This window comes from Dermacentor albipictus, chromosome 1 (assembly GCF_038994185.2).
Source record: "Dermacentor albipictus isolate Rhodes 1998 colony chromosome 1, USDA_Dalb.pri_finalv2, whole genome shotgun sequence".
Taxonomy (NCBI): Eukaryota; Metazoa; Arthropoda; class Arachnida; order Ixodida; family Ixodidae; genus Dermacentor; species Dermacentor albipictus.
In genome coordinates this window covers 156,784,406-156,806,284 of record NC_091821.1, presented here as the reverse complement: position 1 = coordinate 156,806,284, position 21,879 = coordinate 156,784,406, and the positions used below count along the sequence as shown (strand labels likewise).

At 47.0% G+C, this 21,879-nt stretch overlaps 2 protein-coding genes across 4 annotated transcripts in view; one reads left to right on the top strand and one right to left on the bottom strand.

Moving 5' to 3' along the window:
- Nucleotides 1–732: 732 nt before the first annotated feature.
- On the bottom strand, nt 733–14,897 carry LOC135916566 (gamma-aminobutyric acid receptor-associated protein-like 2). 2 transcript variants are annotated; one of them, XM_065449991.2, is made up of 4 exons: nt 14,536–14,897; nt 9,644–9,694; nt 5,718–5,946; nt 733–1,838 (listed from the first exon to the last, which is right to left on the bottom strand). In XM_065449991.2, exons 1-4 carry the CDS (start codon nt 14,600–14,602, stop codon nt 1,715–1,717), a joined length of 471 nt encoding a protein of 156 aa, XP_065306063.1. In that variant the 5' UTR covers nt 14,603–14,897; the 3' UTR covers nt 733–1,714. The 2 variants fall into 2 exon arrangements, with proteins under 2 accessions (XP_065306063.1, XP_065306064.1); XM_065449992.2 differs by having other exon boundaries at nt 5,718–5,890; nt 9,644–9,699; nt 14,536–14,878.
- A 269-nt stretch (nt 14,898–15,166) lies between these two features.
- LOC135916549 (luciferin 4-monooxygenase-like) overlaps nt 15,167–21,879 on the top strand; it is a 148,690-nt gene continuing 141,977 nt past the window's right edge. For both annotated transcript variants that reach the window (XM_070528138.1, XM_070528131.1), the window contains exon 1: nt 15,167–15,284. In XM_070528138.1, the coding sequence (XP_070384239.1) occupies nt 15,266–15,284 (19 nt within the window). In that variant the 5' untranslated portion in view covers nt 15,167–15,265. The remainder of the gene's footprint in view (nt 15,285–21,879) is intronic.

Here is a 21,879-nt window from a genome sequence, read left to right as displayed (position 1 = left end):
TAGCAACTAAGGTATCGCGGCGGGTAACCGGGAGATATCCTCAGATTTATTTCCAAGCCATTCCTCCAGCAGTACAGTCGCATTATGGCGGGCGAGCCTCGTGATTTCCGTGGGCCGATCCCGGGGATGGCAGTGCAGAATGTGCCACAGCGTAAGTGCCACTGGGTTTTTGCTGGCTTTCAATATAACATGCTTTCTTGTTATAAATGGAAACACTACAATCTCTTCACAACCGTCCCCTAGAGAAGTTAGTTACATCAAACAACCATTCTCTGCAAATCATGAATGCTTCGCGTTACCCAGACGCCAACTACAGTCGAGTCGGCGAAATTTTATCTGCCGCTCCCAGTGGCGACTTTTCGGCGTCGTTTTTCTCCGAAGCATTGCTCTCGAGCTGCGTATCGCTTGTCCTGATCCCAGGAGACTAATGGGCACGCTTTGTAGATTTTTTTACAAACAAGGTTTCGTGAACTAAATGTTTAGGAAGTCGAGTCCAATGTCTTGCACAGCGCGACTCCGCGCCTTCTTTTTTGCAAGTAATTGGGAATTCAGCTTTCATGTCGAAGACAAGTGCTCAATGTTTCCACGGTACGTTACTGAATCTACGCTGCACGCGATGATGTGTTTCATGGCGCAAGGGCCAGTCATGGCCAATGAGTGCCAAGCAATGGCAGCCCCGAAAGGTGAAAAAGAATCGGCAATAAGTAAGTAAGACAACAAAATCGCAGTGAATGACTTGTTGCTCATGCAGACTTTTTGGGCTGGTCGCATTCTTTATTTCTCAAGCACCATTCACATCCGAAACAAAGGTGAACAAAAGTTGAAGCCTTTTCGAGTATTCACATTAAAACCATTGCATGAATGACAACGCGCTCGAAAGAAAAATGAGCAGACGGAATCGAACCCTGCACTTCTGTTCATATAGTTGAAAAAAACCCCCCTAAAAATCTAGCCCAGATCTTTTCTGTCATTTGTGAGAACTTTTGTTTAGCCAAGATTCATTCAGCACTGATCGCCAGTGTTTTGCGGGTGTTTTAATACTGATTTTCATGGTGGTGCAGAAAGTGGCAGACGGGACACATGGTACAGCACATTTGAATCTATAGCGCACGTGTTCGCAAAGGCAGAACGGAAACGATGCATTCAAAAAATCAGACGCTGCGTACGCGACATAAGCTTAAAATGAGCACCTAACACTGAATATGGCGCGCGCGCTCTTCCGTGCGGGCGAAAAAAAAAAAATTTGCGGAGCCACGGATGCTTTGAAAGGAATGGTGACCGAAAGTCTGGAACATAGTTTCGCCTGGTGCAATCTGGAGCCAGCTGATAGCCTAAACGTTCAAGCTTGCCAACCGACTGGACTGGTCAAAGTTTAAATACAGCACTGAGAGCACCGAGGTAGGAGCTGTTAGGCGCGGTTGTAAACACTTCGCGGTCATTTCCTCGTGCTTGCGCGACACGCAGCAATGGAAACCCGCAAGCACGTACATTAAGAGCTCATTTTATATGCGGGAAGCTGCCATTTTTGATGTCGTTGTGCAGGGGATGCGCAAGGGGCCCCGACGACACGAGAGTTTAAAAAAAGAGAGAAAGAAAAAAGAGCCGCCCCAGAAGAGTAAGCGGGAGTATTGTTTTAAAATGGAGGCGGCCGCCGATTGTGCACCGCGAACCATAGAGACGAGCAGCGCGCTACGAGGCACGCAGGCACGACGGTTCAAGTCTGTAGGGGCACACTTGCTCCGGAGCGTAGGCCGCCGAACGTGTTTTCGCCGCTGTAGGCGAGGTAGAGGAAGCCGTCTTCGTCGTGGTACGTGGCGTATAGGTCTCCCATGCTGAGGCTGCGGGCAACGAGAATTGCAGTCAACGACGAGCACACTTGGCCGGAAACACTTACGAACAGACTCTGCAGAATCGGAATAGGCCACGAGACTATATGCGCCGCGTTAACCTTTACTGCAGGAGCGATGCGCTAAGTAGGGGGTGGAGGCAGTGCGGCGCGAGTCAGCTGTTGCTCTGTCCGGCAATAGTGAATGTACATACGCTACAACCACTTTTCTGGCGTCACAGCCTTTCCGGTGGGAGTGATCGGGCGCTAACGTAGGAGACGGGGTATTAAAGGACCTATATTTCATGCAATGTTCCTTCTCGAAGTAGCTTGTGAAATGTCATTTATAGACTAAGAATGCGCTCCTATTCCTGTGGCCATGCACGCCAGTGTATATCGCACGCGCGTTTATGCTGTTATGTACGCACACGCGTATGTGCGCACGCTTCGAACTTTACGGATTCAAACGACGCTCCAGCGCAGGAAAACTTGCGAGTAACGAGCTTGCGTGGAAAAGGGGAACGTTATTCTCCAAACACTAGCAGGCTAGCAGTGTGCTTTGAACAAGTAGTCGCGAACCGCATGCATAAGAGTTGCTCGTGTCAGTTTCAGGACGGCCACCGATTAAGCGCACTTTCAGGGTGTCTACCAACTGGGAAAACAATGCTCAGGGATTTTGAATAGTATGCAAATACTCAGGGAAAACTCGGGGACTGTGCTTCTATCGGGGAAAATTAGCTATAATTTTACTGAAAGGGAGGGAACGAAAGTCGCGTTAATGATGGCTCGAGTAACAGACAGGAATCGTAACGAATCGTCTGACGCCGTGTCGTCGGTTGGAGGAGTTGCCAGTGTATAGCCAACGACCGATTTTTCGGACGCCCGATAATTCGGATGGCTTCGCGGCACCACCACATACCCCATAGAGTCAATGTATAAGAATTTCTGAAATTTCGGACGTAAAAACCCTTCGCCATCCCATTTTCCGGACTTTTTGCCTTGATCGCAGGTCTAAAACAGCATTAATCAAAGCCACCACCGCCGCCATTTTGCTTATCTCGCCGCCTCGAACCGGCGCTCTCGCACGCAAATCCGCTGGCAGAGCCACCACCACGGCAACGCTAGGCCTAGCTGCTTTGACGTTCGCTACCACGCTTCCTGCCGTTCGGTACCATGCTTTCCATTGAAAGATTTCGCCGCTGTCAGCAATGGCACCGACTCCGCTTTTGTAATCCTCACGGTTGGTTTCGAAGCTCGGAAAACATGGCGCGTTGCATAATACTGGTTCCAGAATTTTAGCTTTACCTCAGTACAACAATGTTATGCGGTGAAGCTTAACAAGCGTAAGAAGGGGTAATGGTCACGGAACACAGTAAGTATTCCTTAATTACACACGCGCGCACCCACCGTCTCCTGTCACAGTGCGAGCACCGATATGCCTAATACGAGTACTGCCAGGCCTTCAGAGATTGTTCGCACGTGCCTGTGGCGATTTGAGCTTCTAAGGGCACTAAGAGACATGCATTATTTTTTTCGGACGCTTTGGCGGCCCCTAGGAAGTCCAAAAAACCGGACGCTCACTGTACAACTGACCAAGAGGATGCTTCAAATGATCCGTAGGGCGAACACGCGGCGGAAGGAGGACGAGAACAGAAAGGACTGAGGAATGACGCATTGAGGAATGAACGGGAAAGTAAGCGTGCCGCCGCTTCTTTGAAGGAGCTTGAGCTAAAAAAAAAAAAAAAGTCACCGCCAGGCACTCCTTACAGGTGGTTAACCAGCGAAGCTGAAATGTACGGCCGCGGTGTTTATCACTAGGTTAATTCCGACAGTTCATTAAACGACGGCTTGGTAGGCTGCCGGATCCTCGGTACGCAGCTGCTGCTTGCGTTCGGCTGCACGAGCCTGTTCTTGTGTCCGGGCTGCAGCATCGGCACGGCTTAGACGAGCTCGTTCCCAGTGTTGCTGATCGAAAGCTTCCTGCTCCTAAGGAGTACGTATGACGCGTGGTCTACCCATTTCGGAGCCAGAGAGGCTGCTGCGTGCGCTCTAGGCTGAGACGGAGAGCAACGCCGTGAATACTGGCGCAGCTACTCCACCACTACCTAGATGGCACAAGGCCTTTTCACTCCGATCCGTGACGTTATGTTACCTGGCCCGACTGCCATCAACACCGCCTAGATAGCACAAGGCCTGTTCACTCCGATCCGTCATGTCATGATAGTGGACCGACTGCCAAAATACAATGGGGATGCTCCCGAGTAGGCAACAGTGATTTTGACGTCGCCGCTTTCGTCACGCCAGCCTTGGCAATGAAATCTCTGGGCCAGTAGCATGACGTAGTGAATAGGCCTTGTGCTATCTAGATGGTGTTGCTGCCACAGAATTTATGGGGATGCTCCCGAGTAATAGGCAACGGTGATTTTCACCGCTTTCATCCCGCCAGCCTTGTCAATTGGAATTTCGGGCCAGATATATGGCGACGTCACAAATCGGAGTAAACATGTCTTGTGCCATCTAGGTGGGTTGGCTAATCGCGCGAATCTTTTTCGTGCATGCGCTTGGGGTTGCGCCGGAGGAGTGCGGCGTACAGGCGACCGACAGACGGACGGACGAATCGACTAGCCATATACAGCTTCGCTTTAATAACAAAGTGTTGGCTGACGCTGAGATGCAAATGTCCCTCAGCCAAACCAAAATAAGCTCTTTAAAGTAGTGAAAGGCAACACTGAGGTGGGCGCAGGCTGAGACGAGATTGTGCGCTGCTGAGAGAGAATCTCACTTGTGACAAAGTTCGGGCCTCATACCAATTAGCTTGCCATCAGTTGATAAAGAGCTCATATTCGATAACATTTGCTTTTGTATGCATATTTTTATACGTATTTGAAATTGTTCGACTCCATTTTGAATGGGTTTTACCATTTTTATCGAAGATATTTTATTCGCTGTGCATTTTCCTAACCCCTTTCTTCTTTATGAATAAAACAGACACTACTCATTATTCAAACTGGACTAAGTCATTTTTTAACATGCTTACTAGAGTGACAGCATCGGGCGACATGGTGTCAACCCGTCTTGACATAAAACAAAGTTCTGTGTCACTCAGGAAATATTGCAAAGGCACTCGGGGAAAACCTGGAAAACTCAGGGAACTTGAAAACGCTAGCTTGGTAGACACCCTGAGCTTCTAGATTAAGTGCGCAAGTTTCTTTAAATTCCTTTCTTAGCCTTCAGAAAGGCATTACCAGAAAATTAGATTTTGATATGATCTTGCTCAGTACTCATTTGTCCTTTCGCCATTTACAAAGTGGAAAGTGGCGAGGTCTATGCTGCCCGGTATAGACGAAGGCACATCACTGCGGTCGTCTAAAGAGATTAACTAGAACGAAATAACGTGTGTGCATAGTTAGTGCATAAAATTACAACCGTTGAATTGTTTTAGAATATCGCGCCTGTTACTGCGCCGGCCCGGTGCAGTAGCTATGCACCTCCAGCGCAATTCAGCCAGCGCGTGTGCAGCTGGGCCCTTGATTCTGTAGCTATAGGTGATAGCGCTAAAGATTTCTAGCCACACTGCAAACTCTTATAACCACGCACGTAGAGGGTGATCTTGTACAAAAAGCTTTACTCGAAGCCGAACATTACATCTGATGGAGGCCCTGCATCTGCCTCGAGTCGAGATTATGCAACTTATAGCTGTTCACAGTGAAACACAGACGAACGACTCGCATTCAACACGTGCATAGCAACTCGTTCGCGGCGTGAATGTAAACAACATATTTATGGCTTAATCGACAGCTTCCTCGCCTGTACTTGTGCCGCTGTGAAACGGCGCTGCCGAGAAACGTCGCCAGGGCACCCGCAATCAAGCTCGAAACGAAAGGAAGCTCACCTAGATTGGGGCATAAGCCGGCCAACGAAGACGAAGAGTGCCTTCTCCGGCGAGAGATGGATGCGCTTGCGCACGATCCACATAAACTGCGCCACCGTGATGTCATTGGGCACCAGGAACTTCTGCTTGTCTATGGAAGGAACGTGCGAGTTGGGTGCCCGCTCGACGATCACCTGGGGGAGAGAGGAAGAGGCTGGGCCCGCTTTCGCGCAAGGCTCGGAGCCGTGGACTGCGCCGATTCGCAATCCATATGCGAGTTGTTTACAGCCACAAAATCTACCCAACTGCACAGTATTACCAGAAATCACGAAACACTAGATCTGCCCTCCCAAAGACATACAGAATACTGCGAGTTCGCGATATCGTATACGTATATGATACTGCAAAACCCACAAGGCTTTGTTGGGCGGACAAGCATGTTTGGAAAGCACGGCGCATATGGTCCCGCTTCTCTATGAGACAAGGACAAGTTGGACTTGGCTTTCGGCGCACTACAGAACAAAAAGCTCCGCATCAGCAACTTGATGCCCTGTATGAAAGGCTACAGCAAAAAAGGAAAAGTGTTCGGAATCCTCGTCGCTTCGAGAAGAAAATTTCTGCAAAAGGCATCGAATACTATACGATTATTTAAGTAAGCAAATAGCCCGGCCTGCAATCGATGGGCGTTCATCATTCATGTGCTGTAGACGACGTCTTTTTCGATACCCTTTGTTTTTATTTATTTAGGAATGCTGTAAGCTTTTACAAGCTCATACAGGAGTGGGTCACAAGCAAAACAAAACCTTGTGGGCCAAAACAGGAGAAAGCAATGAAATGCAGTAATTATTACTATGCAAACAAATAAGATGCAAACACATCGAACAGATCAAAGAAAACAGTGAAAGGCAGATAATACAGGCAAGGGGGAAGAGCTGCGAAAAGTGCAGGCGTGGTGGTGAACAATCAAAACAGTTGCGCAGCACAACGTTGTAGCAGAGCACTAAACTGCAAGCAGACCGACTCGTAGAAAAGTGCACGTATTTTGATTTGAAATTTTTCGATAGAGTCAACATGCGCAACTACTTCTGGCAAATGGTTCCAGGCTTCAATTGCAGAAGGGAAAAAAATGAATATTTAAAAGTACTGCAGTGCGCAGAAAAATGTATTATGCACTTATGATTTGTTCTTTCAGAATGTTGGAAAGGTGGCCTGACGTACTTTGTAATTGTCTATGTTTATGCCCCCCGTGATAAAGAAGGACAACAAACTTGATGGCAGCTATACGCCGTCCTGATATTACAGTCGGGATGTCTGCTTGTTCACGTAAAGCAGTGACGCTGGCATACTCGAGTATCGGCTGAACGAGGGTTTTTATACGCAGTTAATTTGAGATGGGATGGTGCTGTAGCCAATTTTTGACGCAAGAAATTGAGTGGCCTGAATGCCTTTGCACATGTGTTATCAATGTGAGTGTCCCATTTGAGGGAGCTCGAGAATGTCACACCCAAATATTTTACAATATCTGATCTTATTGTTGCTGTGCCCCTTATATTGTACGTGAATATGTCAGGTACCTTTTTATGTGTGAAAGTGGTGCATGTTTTACTGATGTTGAACTTCATTCACCTTTCATACCAATTTGAAAAGCTGGTTATTCTGTTTATAAGGTGTTTAGTTTAATTTGATCGTCCAGGGACCGTACAGTTGTGTAGCCAACACAATCACCTGCGAAAAGACTTACTGTTACGTTAGGCTCTACACATGATGGGATGTCGATGTACACAAGAAACAGCAATGGCCCCAGCACGGACCCTTGTGACTGACCAGAAAAAACCTCAAGGCTCTCAGACTCAGCAGTGTTTACCGATACATATTGTGATCTGAGTGAGAGATAAGAGGCTATCCATGCAACAGTGTTAGATTCAATGCCAATTAGTTTTTCAATCAGTTCAGTGAGGTACGCGATCGAAGGCTTTGGAGAAATCTACGAATATGGCGCCTCCTTGAAACCCGGAATCGATTATCTCTGCGAAGTCATGAGAAATTTACGATAGCTGTGTTATCGTAGAAATACCCTTCCTGAAACCATGCTGTTTTGGGTATATCAAGTTATTGCTTTCTAACTAATATTGGATTTGTTAATAAGCTCCATTAATTTACAGCAGCAGCAGCTTGTTAGAGAAATCGATCAGTATGTGTCTACATGCAACCTATTGCCACCTTTGAGAATCGGGATTGCTTTTGCAACGAGCCAGTCTGAAGATAATGCAGCTGCTTGAAGCGACACCATAAAAATCCTGTGTAAGAACGGAGCTAGTTGGGCAGCATATAGTTTTAGAAACGAATTGGAAATGTTATCAGGCCCGGACGTTTTTTTTGTGTGCGTGAATGTTCAAGAGCAGGTTCAGTATACCTGGCTCATAACAGCGGGTATCAGTGAATCAGATGCAAACGAAATGTCGCTTGGACGGGAAGAGCCTGTGAACACAGATTGGAAATGAGCATCGAAAGCGCTAACAATAGCGTGTGCATCATGTGTGAGAGATCCCGCGATTTCAATTTGAACTATGTGGTTTTTATGTCTTGACAGATAGCGCCAGAACTTTTGCGGCCGATTGTGCATGAAGTTCGTCAGGGTATTGGCGAAAACGTTCTCGCCTTCTTTTTAATTGGAACTTTAACGCACCTAACAGACGCGCGATTGCCAATATTTGTTTTTTCCTGCGCATCCTTTGCAATTTTCTCGAAAAGAAAATTGCAAAGCGTATTTGCAACGTATCGTAGGCGAAGCGGCACATAAACAAAAGACCTGCAGCAGACCACGGAGACAAACGCGCCTCACAGCCCAGGTGGCGGACAAACGCGTCACAGCCGACACCACCGACCGCATCATCTAAACCTGGGAAAGCGGCCAGCAGGATATACCGCCTAATCGAGCACGGTTCCTGCGGAAACGAAGATACTTCTGCAAATCACATTCAGCTGGCCGTTCCGCAGTGATGCAAGTGTCCATGGGCGCAGCAATTTGTGTGGCTACGTATATACTAGCGTAAACTACATATAGGTATCACTATTGTATACTTTTCATGATAAATGTGGTGCCCCCAGGTGAATCAACAGGCACTTACCAAAGGACCAGAAGCTTTCACAACTTCCTTATGCTAGAAACATGCTGAGAGCTGCAGTTTCATTGAAGAAATGATCAGCCGCCCTGTTACGTCTTCACAGTAAGCTTACCGAATCATTGGGATGTTCCGAGACAAGTTTAAAAAAAAACGGGTGCGGAAAGCTTTTTTCTTTCTAGCTTCAGTCATATGCAGACGACACGATCAGCCTTCCTAAGCGCTTTCGAAACGAAGTTCTGGGCAAGCCAGTGCATGATCGAGATTTCAAGCTCGTGATTAGCCGAGGAAGAGTTAGGAGGATAGCTTCACCAAGCCGACGAAGATACCTCATGGTCAAAGGCATGTTTGTATTTTCCCTCTGGCTAATAGCGTTCGGGCCTAAAAGCGCGGGGTGTCACTAAAGGTCAGCTTACTTTTGTTTCGTCCGTTTTGATGTACCCTTTCATGTCTATGCATAGAGAAGTCGCAATACGTCGTACTTTAGGTCACGCCAACCACACGTACGAATTCCGAACAGCTGGAAATTCGCGAAAATGAAGTTCGCCGCCTTAGACGTTGCACAAGCATATACAATTCATTTCGAACGTTCTTGGGCCTGGCCACAGCTGACTCTGAGCAGGTCAATATGCCAAGAAGAAATTGAGGCTATACTCTTCCGTACCCTCTATGTCTGTTGCGAAACTCCAGCAGTGCCATACTGGCCCCGCTACACAATGCTTGCGTGCAACAGCTAAGGATAGCAGCACTGGTCACGCGCTTCCTCAAAGACGCTGTGTTCAGAGGTGCAACGAGCAGTGTTTATTTTATTGCAGCGGTACTTACAGGAATACGTTGTGGGTACTTCTGGAGGATAGCGTCCGCCTCTTGCTTCCTCTGCTCTAAAAAAAAAAGATGAAAAGTAAGCGCAGCGATTGTGTCAGTATCAGTGCGAGGAAAGAAAACCTTTGCAAGAAGCCCTGAAAGTTGGTCGATAGTCGACACGTAACAGTTACGCCAGCGCACTTTTAACGAAAAATAAATAAAACTGTTGACGAAGCAGTCCGATCTCATCCCTTATAGCGTATGCGGAAAGTTCCGTTTTCTCATCTGGTTAACCTCCCTTTGCTTTCATTCTCTATTTTTTTTCGGAGGCTTATATTTTAGACATCCCTTTTAACCGAAACGGCTGCTTTGGCCTGGGTACCCATTCTGCTAATTTTGTTGGAGTTTTAAAAGACACCATAGCCTTAAAATTAAGGGAAGAAACGAAACAGCGAGAAACAAATGCAGGGCTGCACGTATAGCAAGCACGTAAGCTTGCTGTACGGTTTGCGGGCTTGCCTGAAGGGCTCTTGACCTCCAGCCATATGCGAATGGGCCGCGCCCGCTATCGCAGCAGCGACGACTGCAAGAGTCGACACAAGGGCGAGGCCACGAACTATCGCCGGGATGCGTAACTGTTGCCATTCAACGTCCGCTCACACTGTGCGGCCATAACCAACGAGCGCTCCATGGTAGGAAACGGCAAACAACAATAATTGGACAAATAATTACCTACGAAGAAGTCGTCCGTTTCCAGCTGCTCCGAGCGCATACGCTCGACGTCGCGTTTCAATATGCTACTAGCGCGCTGCATTGTACGCTTTATCGGCCTTATCGGCGTTCTCAATATCGAAAGGACGGCACGCGTAACCACGCTCTGAGCAGCTGCATACGCTGCTCAGCCACATCGGCGCGAATTTGTGCGAACCTAATATACTGCCGACGGTGCCGTAGCAGATACCCGAGTTTAGCTTAACAGGCCTCGACATCATGACGCTTTGCAAAGCTGATTATTGAAGCATACTCGATGGGCACGTCTAATACAGAGATACCCGTTTCGGCATGCGCGCTACATATTACGTGGCCTACTGTAGGTTTATTTTTCTGTGTGCGCGTATGTGCGTACACACGGTATCATTGAAATGGCTGCGTTGTACGCTCGTGTGAGGAAATGCGCAATTCCGATTGCTGCGCTGTCAAAAAGTAACAAGAAATTTTCAGACGGATGACCTCGGGGCTTTTTTCGTAGCAGCCGCCAGTGTATACCGCTGTTCCGAATGACTAGAGATCGAAGGGCAAAAGAAGGCCCCAAATGTGTAGAAACTCAACCGAATCACCTTTACCCCCGCTTTTTGTTTCTCCTATTAAGCTCTTTTTACCCTCTTACTTCAGCGCAGGATAACCATTGGGTATTTAGACTAGCCTTTCTGGCGTTTTCCTCCAATGAAATACGTCACCTTGATGCAGAGCTAAGCGACTTACGTAGATTATATTGAAAACACCTGATTTTTCACACGGTAGGGTTTGTGCGATGAGAAATGACCCGTTCTCGCAACGCACATACGTGAGCTACATGAACTGGCGCCCACGTGAGGCCTTTATGAGTGGCAAAAGCTCTCGAAACGAGACAAGGAAAGCAAAGCGAGCGTCGCCATCATTTTGTAGAAGACGCTGCGAAGACACGTATGCGGGGCTACATCGCTGACATGTAGCCATACCACGCAGCAGTTTATCAATTTGGCTGATCGGGGCTACACAGTGACGTTAGTGACGTCGCAGAGAAAGAGCACGAACACGGGAGATGGAAAAATCCGTTCCGTGCGCAGCCAGAACGCACGAGAAAATGAAGCTCTTGTGCACGACAATCTTCGTCCTCTGCATTCTCTTGCTCTCTACGTTTTTTTTTTTGCACTTTTTGTCACGCTTCTTTCACTTCAAGAATAGCTCCGTTCACGAACTGCTAAAGTGGCGCAGCGATAGTAGCACCCTTAGCAGTTATTTTGCGTTAAATCACTTTCGGTGTCAATATAAACTACACCTTGTGCTCGAAGTAATGCTTTTGTAGGCTAAGAGAATGTAGCAGTAACCGTATAACCCAGAGCCTCTTTATGCGCCACAGCCGTGGAGACAGCGCATAGGAAAAAATTCATAATAGCGCGAGACGTTTGGCAGTAGTACCACCTGTTTTAAGCACCGCATTTGCCTGCTCAAGCTGCTCGCGTATGTGTGGTGCTCCGGCAATATGCAAACCCTTCAAGACACTCGCGAAATGCGCAAGAGGTTGAGCGGTGCTTTGTTCCAGCCACCCTCGGTGCAACAAACTGAGCTGCCGATGACATGCATTGCAAACGTGTGATGACACTATATCAGCCCTAGTTATCGTCGGTCGAGACGCGGTATGAGATATGCAAGGTTTAAAAAAAGAAATGGTGGCATTTTGTTATGTTCTCCGGTGAAGTTCTCATATCTCGGTTTGTAGGTCACGGTGCAATAATGGAATCAGTCATTAACCTTGACAGAGCCCTCCGGATAGACAGCGCAATAATCAAACAGCAGCTGAATGAGCAGTTTCACGCACAAAAGCAACGGCTGGGCTACGAGGAGCAAAGTAGAGCGAAGCACTTCGTGGGTGCACGGGACATCGCGTGCCGCTCAAGCGAACGCGTATAAACAATTTACACATTTCAAACCCGCGAGCGAGCGCTGCAGGACACCCACGATGGGCTCTGATGCCAGGCTGCCGTGTCGAACAGTCCGCGAAAAGAAAGTCGAGTGGAATATAGCCCTTACCGCTGAATCACTTGATCTGCAAAATTTTACTGTCAGTGTCGTCATCGTCTCTAACCAAGAACTCTCTTCTTCCTTGCCCTGTGCAAAGTTAGCACGAGCTCAGGCCGACCTCCCCGCCTTTCAGCAAACGCTGGATGTTTCCGCGGACTGCCAAAAATTTCCTAAGCGTGGAGCAGAGAATCTCTTCTGTAACACGTACGCCATTCAAGCCTGCGGACGAGCTGCGTTAGTTAATATAATAATAATATTTGGGGTTTTACGTGCCAAAACCACTTTCGGATTATGAGGCACGCCGTAGTGGAGGACTCCGGAAATTTTGACCACCTGGGGGTTCTTTAACGTGCACCTAAATCTAAGCACACGGGTGTTTTCGCATTTCACCCCCATCGAAATGCGGCCGCTGTGGCCGGGATTCGAGTGTAAACAATTCAAAGTGCTGAGTTTATAGCGCACCGTAGCTGCACAGTGGATTATGAGGGACGGTGCAGTGATGGGATGGAATATGTTGACCATCTGGGGGATCTTTGACGTGCACCAAAGCGCACAAACATTTGTGGATTCCGCCAGCACCCAACTGCGGCCACCGCGGCCGGGAATTAAACCTGCAATATCGTGCTGCTGTATATATAGCGGAGCGCCATAACCACTGAACCACCGAGTGAAACGCGAACCCGAAAGTTAAAAAAAAGAAAGAAAGAAAAAAAAACAATGGCAGTGAATATCACGTAATAACTACGCCATCAGTGACAAGGTACTTCCTAATGCCTGCCGGCGTGAATCGCATGCCTCAGAAGAAATATTCTCTACAGCAGTGACTTGACATTTTTAGCAGTCTCTGCAGAAACAATAGGCATATCATAGGTTTCTTTTACGAACTGCAATTTCGCTTATATACGTCTGGTTCCTTGACAAAGTATATTGCAACACTTGGAGAAAGAAAAGCGCTAATCGCATCGCTGCGGGACCACGAGCTGGTTTGAAACAGGCCGCGCCTAGTACTGTGAAAATGACTAAGTGGATTATGTGAAGGAGCGAGGACGACACAGACAAAAGCAAACAAAGATATCTTCGTCCCTTGTCTCTCACGTAGTCCCGCGAGATTATTTTTCATCTTTGGAGCGAAGCTGTTCCCTAGCGGTGGTCTCGAATGTAACCGCGTCCGCGAAGCTCCAGCGACAAATTCGTTGGTGCTCAAGTCCGTACAGATGCTTTTCGTCGGAGCACCCGAGCGCGGCGCTGCACAGAAAGGGTAATAGCACAGCATCTGCGCAGAACATCTGCGTAGACGTCCACTGCTCACAAGCATTCTCCCTCGTGCCAAGAAGCACCGCAAAAATATCCCGTTCATTGCTTCGCAGTGGACCGCTCAAAGCTTTCTAGACAGGAACGTTTATTCGCGACTACGGGGCGTGGGCAGTTACTTGGCTTGGCAGTGCCTGCGCGCCGCACTACTTATCCAGGAAGCGTCTGGATGACGCGACTGAGGGCCACTCTCTTAAAAAGCCGCCGGTAGCATTAGACATAGCTTGCACATAGCTTGCACGCGCTTGCAACAGACCACTTTACGGCGAGCAGCACCAACACAAAATTCAGTTAGCCCATTGTGGTTACGTTGTAGGAGGCGTGTGCACATTTGCGTTCTTAAGGACTACACCACGATACAAGAGGGTAGCTTGCGCGTGCTATTCAGGAAGGAAAGACAGAACCTGTTGCACTTTACGAGCTGGATGAATACGACCAAAGTGTAACTCTCTCGCTCAACTTTAACTTTATTAATTCTTCTAGTATACACTAGAAACGTCCTCTTGGGCTAAAAGCTGCCATAAGCAGCTTGGGCTGGACAAAAGCAGCCGCGACTAAAGACCACGGCAACGCAGAATCCGAGCTGAGGCTATGTAGTACACAAAGCACGCCAGTGTTGTCTCGTGTTGCAAAGCTAAGGATGACATGAGCTTGAAAGACCAGCATACGTATCCGAAGAGCAGACCCGGCGGCGCTAAAATGTTGGCGCACGCCCAAGACAACATGGGAACGCGAAGTCCCGAGCCTGAGACGTTGCGAAGCGGCGCTGGCGAGCACTGCTTCGCACGTTCACGGCCGGCGCCCGGGGCGCGCGCTCTCACCTGGCGTGTACTGCTGCTTGAAGCGGAACCGTATGCCGTCCTCAGCCGTGGCTCCCGCCCGTCGCATTGCTGTGCGCTCAGTGAGCGGCTCCCGTCCACCGTCGTCGTCGTGGGCACGCAGGGTTATCTGACGGCGATCGCTTGTATTGTTCGTCTCGGCCGCGCCGACCGCTGATAGTGGCTTTGTTTCTCACCACCCCAGGACGCAGATTGGAAACTTCTTACGCCGACCAGCGGCCGAATCACAAAACGAACAAAACACGCCAGCGGCAAACGGAACGAGCCTCGCAGCAGCGCTCACTTCTGGCTGTGGTTCCGGCTTGTCTGCCAGAATTGCGGCGCCTATTCTCTCCGTTGGCGTTGTCATCGGCACGAGCAACTCTGTCACTATATTTGCGTATTGCGGAAATGCGTATCGTTCTTTTTTTTATCTTTTAAATCACGTACGTCACACTGACTGACTACTGGAAACTAAAGAGTGAGCGTGTGCCGGAGCTACTTCACTGCCCCCTTGTTTGACTGGCGGCGTGCGCAGGTCAGAAAACAGGAATGACGACATGCGCAAATGAAACACTTTCTAGCACTAGAACGAGGGATATTACGAAAGTAAGTTTCGCCATATTTTTGAAAGAGAATATGGTACACCAGGTGTAAAAAAAAATCGCCATAAGAATCCACGCCCATTGCTGGTTCAACGACGGAAGGAACGTCAGCGGAGGAGGAACGACGCATGCGCAGAGCGCCGAAGAGTGAGTGAGTGACAACTTTATTAGCGCCGAATAAGAGAGTAACATCAGACCGGCGTGCCCGAGGTTGTTCGAGTACAAATCACGATGGCAGACGGACGTGCGCTGACAACGTGGTCGCCAATGTAAGTGTGTGCTGTTATCCGCTATGAATGGGCACGTTGGACTAGTGCGTACGTCATCCATGAACGCCTACATATCGTGTATGGTGAAGAGGTCATGTCTCACGCCTTGCATAGCAGGGGACCGAATTTTACCACAGATGTTTCTTCAAACTGATTGTACGCTACGACAAATATGTCTCAATGTCGATTGCGACTATGTAAAAAATATGATAGTGCAAGGTGTATACTTCGTGATGCCACGGCGTTTTTTTTTTTGGGGGGGGGGGTGATAAAGTTTCCGTGTGATAATAAATGAAGAAACTTACTTTCAGAATGCCCCTCGTAATTCAGTGTAAGTGTGCACTGAATGTTCGCCTGCATGAAGTTCATGGGAATCTTTTATCGTATACACGCAGACACGAAATCTTTGTTGCCTGTTTGGCAAGATGAAATGTTGCGTCATACTCTGTTTTCGCACTTGGTTTTATAGATCTGTGGTTATGGTAATTGTGTATTTACCTAGCGTAAACTGCGTTGGTCTTGGCAGCTAGAAATTACTTGTAAGCGCTTGCACTTGCGGTATTCGTACAAATGGTAGCGGAACACGGTTCTGAAAACAGAGCGGGCTGTGAACTAATCAAGCTATTTTAGAACAGCCTTTTTTCGCAGTTCTTCTTTCTGTATCTCAACAGAATTAAAAAAAAAGTTGAAAGTCACTTTAGCATAAGCTAAAGAGTCTGAAGGCGCGCTCACGCATGCGCGCTCACGAGACATTCATTAGGTTACTTTGACATTCTCATTCAAATGCGTTGTTACTTCATATTACTTGTTTTGCTCTTATTCTCTTTTACGGTCGCCTAGACATCGCCACTGGTTCTACGTGGTTATTGGCACGTTATAACGGTCCTGGCAAGTCTAGGAAGACCATTAAGACACATACGCAGGTTCACTGAACTAATTTTTTACAGCGAAGCCATCTGTGGCTATAGCATCCCGGGATTATTTCGCATTCGTCACGTCGACAGAAAACCCAGTGGGCCGATCCCGGCGGCAGTGCAGGGCCAGCAGCAATGGCTCGTAAGGCAGAGGCGTGAAGCGAACGTGCTGCACAGCCTGCGTTTCAATACTAAATGCAAAAAAAAAACAGCCGTCACACCACATGATTGATGACCAGGTGCGCGCACTTCCGCGTTGATCAACGTTAAAGGTTGATCACCGCCAGTACCTCGCCAGTGGTCGTTATCGGAGACTCTAACGTAGACATGTCAAAACCGGGAACAGAGCAGTGGTTCACACACTTCGTGGAACTTTGGCCTCGGTTACTCCGACAATCCTATTCAACCAACTACCGTACACTGGTCATACGTCGATTTAACTTTGGCCAAAAACATTTGTCAAATAAGAATGAAAAACATCTGTTTGTGTCATAGCGACCATAAAACAGTTATGGCAGTAATTTCAAGGTAGTAAATAAAGTAAAGGTACTGTAACTGCATTGAAACGTGTATTTGTGTCATACATCAATTTGAAGAGCAAAGTTCGTAATGGGCGCACTTCATGGAATCGGTGTTTGACAAGTTGCCCTACGTTAGGCACAACAGATCTACAGCTTCGCTGACCAACCACCTCCACAGGAGTGGATTGGCAGTGATTTGTTTTACTTTACCAGCTTAATCGACGAGTGTGGTTACATGATCTTGTATACATGGTGTATTCTACTTTCTTGTAGCGCAGGCAGAGAGGTTTGCAAGGATTGACTGACGGGCTAGTTTGTTGATAGTCAAAGAAACAGCGCTTCAAGACTTCACGCGAAGAATCACACGCACACTGCGCTCATGATCAGCGCAGTGTGTGTGCGGTTCTTCCCTTGCGTCCCCTCTTGAAGCGCTGTTCTCTCTTTGAAAATGAGAGGGACGCAGGAAGGCAAATTAGACAAACACACAGCGCTAACTTTCAACAACAGATTTATCTCCAGTTCTCGCACCCCCCCCAGCGCACCTATATTTCTCAAAACGTCATAATACACGTGTACGTTGCTCAGCAAATATGAACAAAGCCGGCAAAACCACACGCATACACTTTTGTGGCCACTCTGATTGTTTAGAAGGGTGTCCGTTCAACGCGAACAGAGATAATCGACCCATTGTTTATTATTGATAAAGAAATACTGGCGCATGCGCTAGAATTTTGTTGCCATAATGCCGGACGGTCATTTTTTTCGACCCATGAGAGCCACCCAAGGCCTTCGCCTTAATATAGCTTTGATTTGAAAGCGTTGACGTGCTGCGTTCTGAGCTCGCGAAGGGCGCTCTGCTCATGCGTGCACGCACCGCCGGATCTCCCAATTTTCACTGTGCCGCCCGTCAGTGGCAATCATGTTGGACGGAAATCTGGGTATGGACGGAAATTCGGGTAATTCTTGTGTAGAATTAAGGTAGCTGTGGATTCTCTGCATATATTTTCCAGGATATTTACGTAAGTGGCCTGTACTCCTTTATTACGTAATGTCTCTATGACTGCTGGTATCTCTACTGAATCAAATGCCTTTTCGTAATCTGTGAAAGCCATATAGAGAGGCTGATTGTACTCTGCGGATTTTTCGATTACCTGATTGATGACATGAATGTCATCCATTGTAGAGTATCGCTTCCTGAAACCTGCCTGTTCCCTTGCACGGCGGCCGCGTTTCGATGGCGGCTAAATGCGAAAACACCCGTGTACTTAGATTTAGGTGCACGTTAAAGAACCCCAGGTGGTCGAAATTTCCGGAGTCCTCCACTACGGCGTGCCTCATAATCAGGAAGTGGTTTTGGCACGTAAAACCCCATAATTTACTGTTCCCTTGGTTTACTAAGGTCCACTGTTGCCCTTATTCTATTGGAGATTATCTTGGCGAATATTTTATATAATACTGGGAGTAAGCTAATGGTACATAAATTTTCAATTAATTAGCGTCTCCCTTTTTGTGGATTAGTGTAATGTTTGCATTCTTCCAGTTCTCTGGGACCCTTGAAGTCGATAGACAGTTCGTATATAAAGGGCCGCTAGTTTTTCAAGCGCTATGCCTCCACCATCTGACTAAGTCGACTGGCAGTCCATCTTCTCCTGGCGCTTTTCCCTGTTTCATGCCTTGCAAGGCCCTTCTAACTATATCGCTAATTATAGAAGGAGTCTCTGCAACCTGTTCATTACTGCTTCGAAGGGAGGTATCGTGGCTCCTCTGAGTACTGTACAGGTCAGTATAGAATTCTTCCACTGCTTTTACTATATCTTCGAGATTGCTGATGATATTATCCTGCTTGTATTTCAGTGCCTACATCTTGGTTTGTCCTGCCAAGTTTTATTCTCACTGATTTCAGGCTGTGTCCATCTTTTACAGCTTCCTCAGTCTTTATCAAATTAAAATTTCGAATATCCCTTATTTTCGCCTTGTTGATCAGTTTTGACAGTTCCACGAATTCTATCTGATCTCTTCAGTTGGACAATTTCATTGTTTTTCGCTTCTTTATTAGGTCCATTGTTAGTTGGTAGAGCTTGCCTACTGGTTGCCTTGGTGTCTTGCCTCCCACTTCAATTGCTGCCTCTGAAGCCAGCCTAGTTGCGGTTTCATTCATTACCTCTATGTCATCTTCATCTCTCTGTTCTAAGGCTGCATATTATTTTATAAGTGCCACCTGAATTTGTCTGCTTGTACCCTTACTGCATCTAGGTTGGCCTGTTTCTTCTTGACCAATTTTACTCTCTCTCTCTCTCTTCAAATTGCGGTGAATCCTAGCCCTCACTAACGTATGATCATTGCACTTTACCCTACCTAACGCTTCTACGTCCTGCACTATGCTGGGATCGGCAGAAAGTATGAAATAAATTTCATTTCTTGTTTGAACATTAGGGCTTTCCCAGGTCCACTTTCTGTTGCTACGCTTCCTGAAGAAGGTGTTCATTATTCGCAGCTTATTCCCTTCTGCGAATTCTACCAGCATCTCTCCTCTAGCGTTTCTAGAATCGACGCCGTAGTTGCCAATTGCTTGTTCACCAGCCTGCTTTTTCCGCACTTTTGCATTGAAGTCGCCCATTACTACAGTATACTGAGTTTGCACTTTTCTTATCGCTAATTCAACATCTTCATAAAACTGATCTACTTCATCATCGTGACGGCGTGTTGGAGCGTAGGCTTGTACTACCTTTAATCTGTATCTTTTATTAAGTTTGATTACGACTACAGCTCCCCTCTCATTAAGGCTGTAGAATTCGTCAATGTTGCCCGCAATGTCCTTATGGATTAAGAATCCGTACCCCGTATTGCTTCTTCTCCGGGAGACCTCTATAGCAGAGGACATGGCTGTTAGTCAGCACTGTATAAGCCTCTGCAGTTCTTCTAAGGCCGATGATATCCCAAACAATGTCTGATAGTTCCTCAAAAATTCCTGCTAAGCTAGCCTCACTCGACAGAGTTCAGGTGTTAAAGGTTGACAGGGTCAGTTTACATTGGTGGCCTGTCCGCATCCAGAGATTTTAGCAACCTCTGTTGTGTTACAGGTCTGACCACCGCCTTGGTCAGGTGCTCCGCAGGTGCTGGGGACTGAGGGCCATTGGGTAATTGAGTTAGCCATGTGGGAGGGGGTGGCCGAATACTGCACCAGGGAGGCAATTCCTGTTCTGGTGAGGGAGTGTCTTTGTTGAAGCCTAGTGGGCCTTCCTAATTTGGTTGTATCTGGATTAGTATAGCCCCACTCGCTCTCGGCATCTTTTACCGGTGTCAGGCGCCACTCCAAGCCTGGGGATGTAGTGCGCTGGAGAAAGTGAAGGTCGCGCTCACCATACCCCCCCCCCCCCCCCCCAAAAAAAAGGGAAAATTTTTATACGACGATTTGAACTTCCGACTATGGCAACCGAGCATCCGACATAGCTTAAATCGAAGCCCGGCAATTAAAAAAAAACAAAAAAAAAACCGACATAGCTCAGTCTGACAATGCCGTAGGCGGCGAGGCTATCTTATCGCGAAGAAGTCCAGCCCAGAGGGACATGCCTAAGAGATCCCTTGATTTATCCGCCATGGGCACAATATACGTTGCACAATATAGTGTCAATTCTCAGTGGTCCTAACATCGTGGTTCCGGAATCTCACGCACGCATGCGGCAATGAACGCTTCTAGGTTCACGATATATTTTCGGCGAACGTTTACATAACGCGAACTGAGCTAGCATTTAACTTAATTATAATAATATCATTATTTCCATCGTAATATGATGGGGGAGGCAAGGAGAAAAAGCTAAACAACAAGCTTGACTAGCTCCTGCCTCCCCGAATTTACAATTAAATTTTGTGACAAATATATGAAATTTCATACAGCACAGCACGTCGCGTGCGTAGCAGAAATTAAACAAGCATAAAAACGCGGAGAAAATTCAATGAGGCGCAAATAACAAGTGTTTGCATATGCACAGCGGTATTTAAAAAGAAAGCACGTAAGTTCTTTTTTCTTTTTTTTTGCTAGTCGCTCGTAGATATATCTGATTTGTCGCACAATAATTTAGTGACCCCGGCAGTGTTCCCTTCATAGTTTGTAATCTATAATTCGTTTCACAAAATAGAATGTGCCATTCATCGGTTTTACGCGTTTTGTAGGTAGCTTTTGCTTTACGGATATCAGCTAACTTTGACAAAAACTTATAAGATGAAACTGAGCGGTATGAGTGGATATTATGAACCCTCATTATATTGTACTTGACAAAAGTGGAGCTGAGTCGTAGAGAATATTCTTTGGAGTATTTTTTTGTGTAGCATGTAAAGCTGAACTAAGCTTCATCGTAAAGCGTAACAGTGCAATAGAAGGAACGGACATAAGGCAGGTAAAGAACGACAACATGGCGTTGTCCTTTAACTGATAATTTATGTAGGTGCCATTTCATAAGATGATGACATGAGATACATGAGATCTGTCATGACATGATGACAGAGATACATCAAGGCGGCTGTGACGTACTTACGCATAGTCAAAGTGACAAAAGTAATGAAATTCCTTGTCATGAAGAGCGACAGACGCGACTCGCTCGCTGCATGATATACGCCTCGTCCCTAATCTTTATATTGAAAGCCTCAGCGATTTCTCTTGTCGATTGGATCGCGTGTTTATAAATGACATTACATAAAAAAAATGGGGGCGACAACCGCAAGATGAGAGAGCATAAATGACAATGGTGGTGAAACTAAATTAGAGGATAAAACAAGAAAGCAGTAAAAACGTACACAAGTTGGCGCATGGGCTGAAGAACGTCGGTTCAAGGCACGGCATCCATGTTTGTTTTTCTGCGAAACATAATATAGGTCGTATATGCCCGATAGTTGATAGTATGCTTAAGGATATAAGCAAGTAAAGGAAAAGTGCACTGTCAACCACGTGAACTGGCTTATCACTTGTGTTAAGCAGGTTGTGTATGCCATTCCATTATCTTGTGGTAGAGAGTACGTGGGACAAACGAAGCGCTGTGTGAAT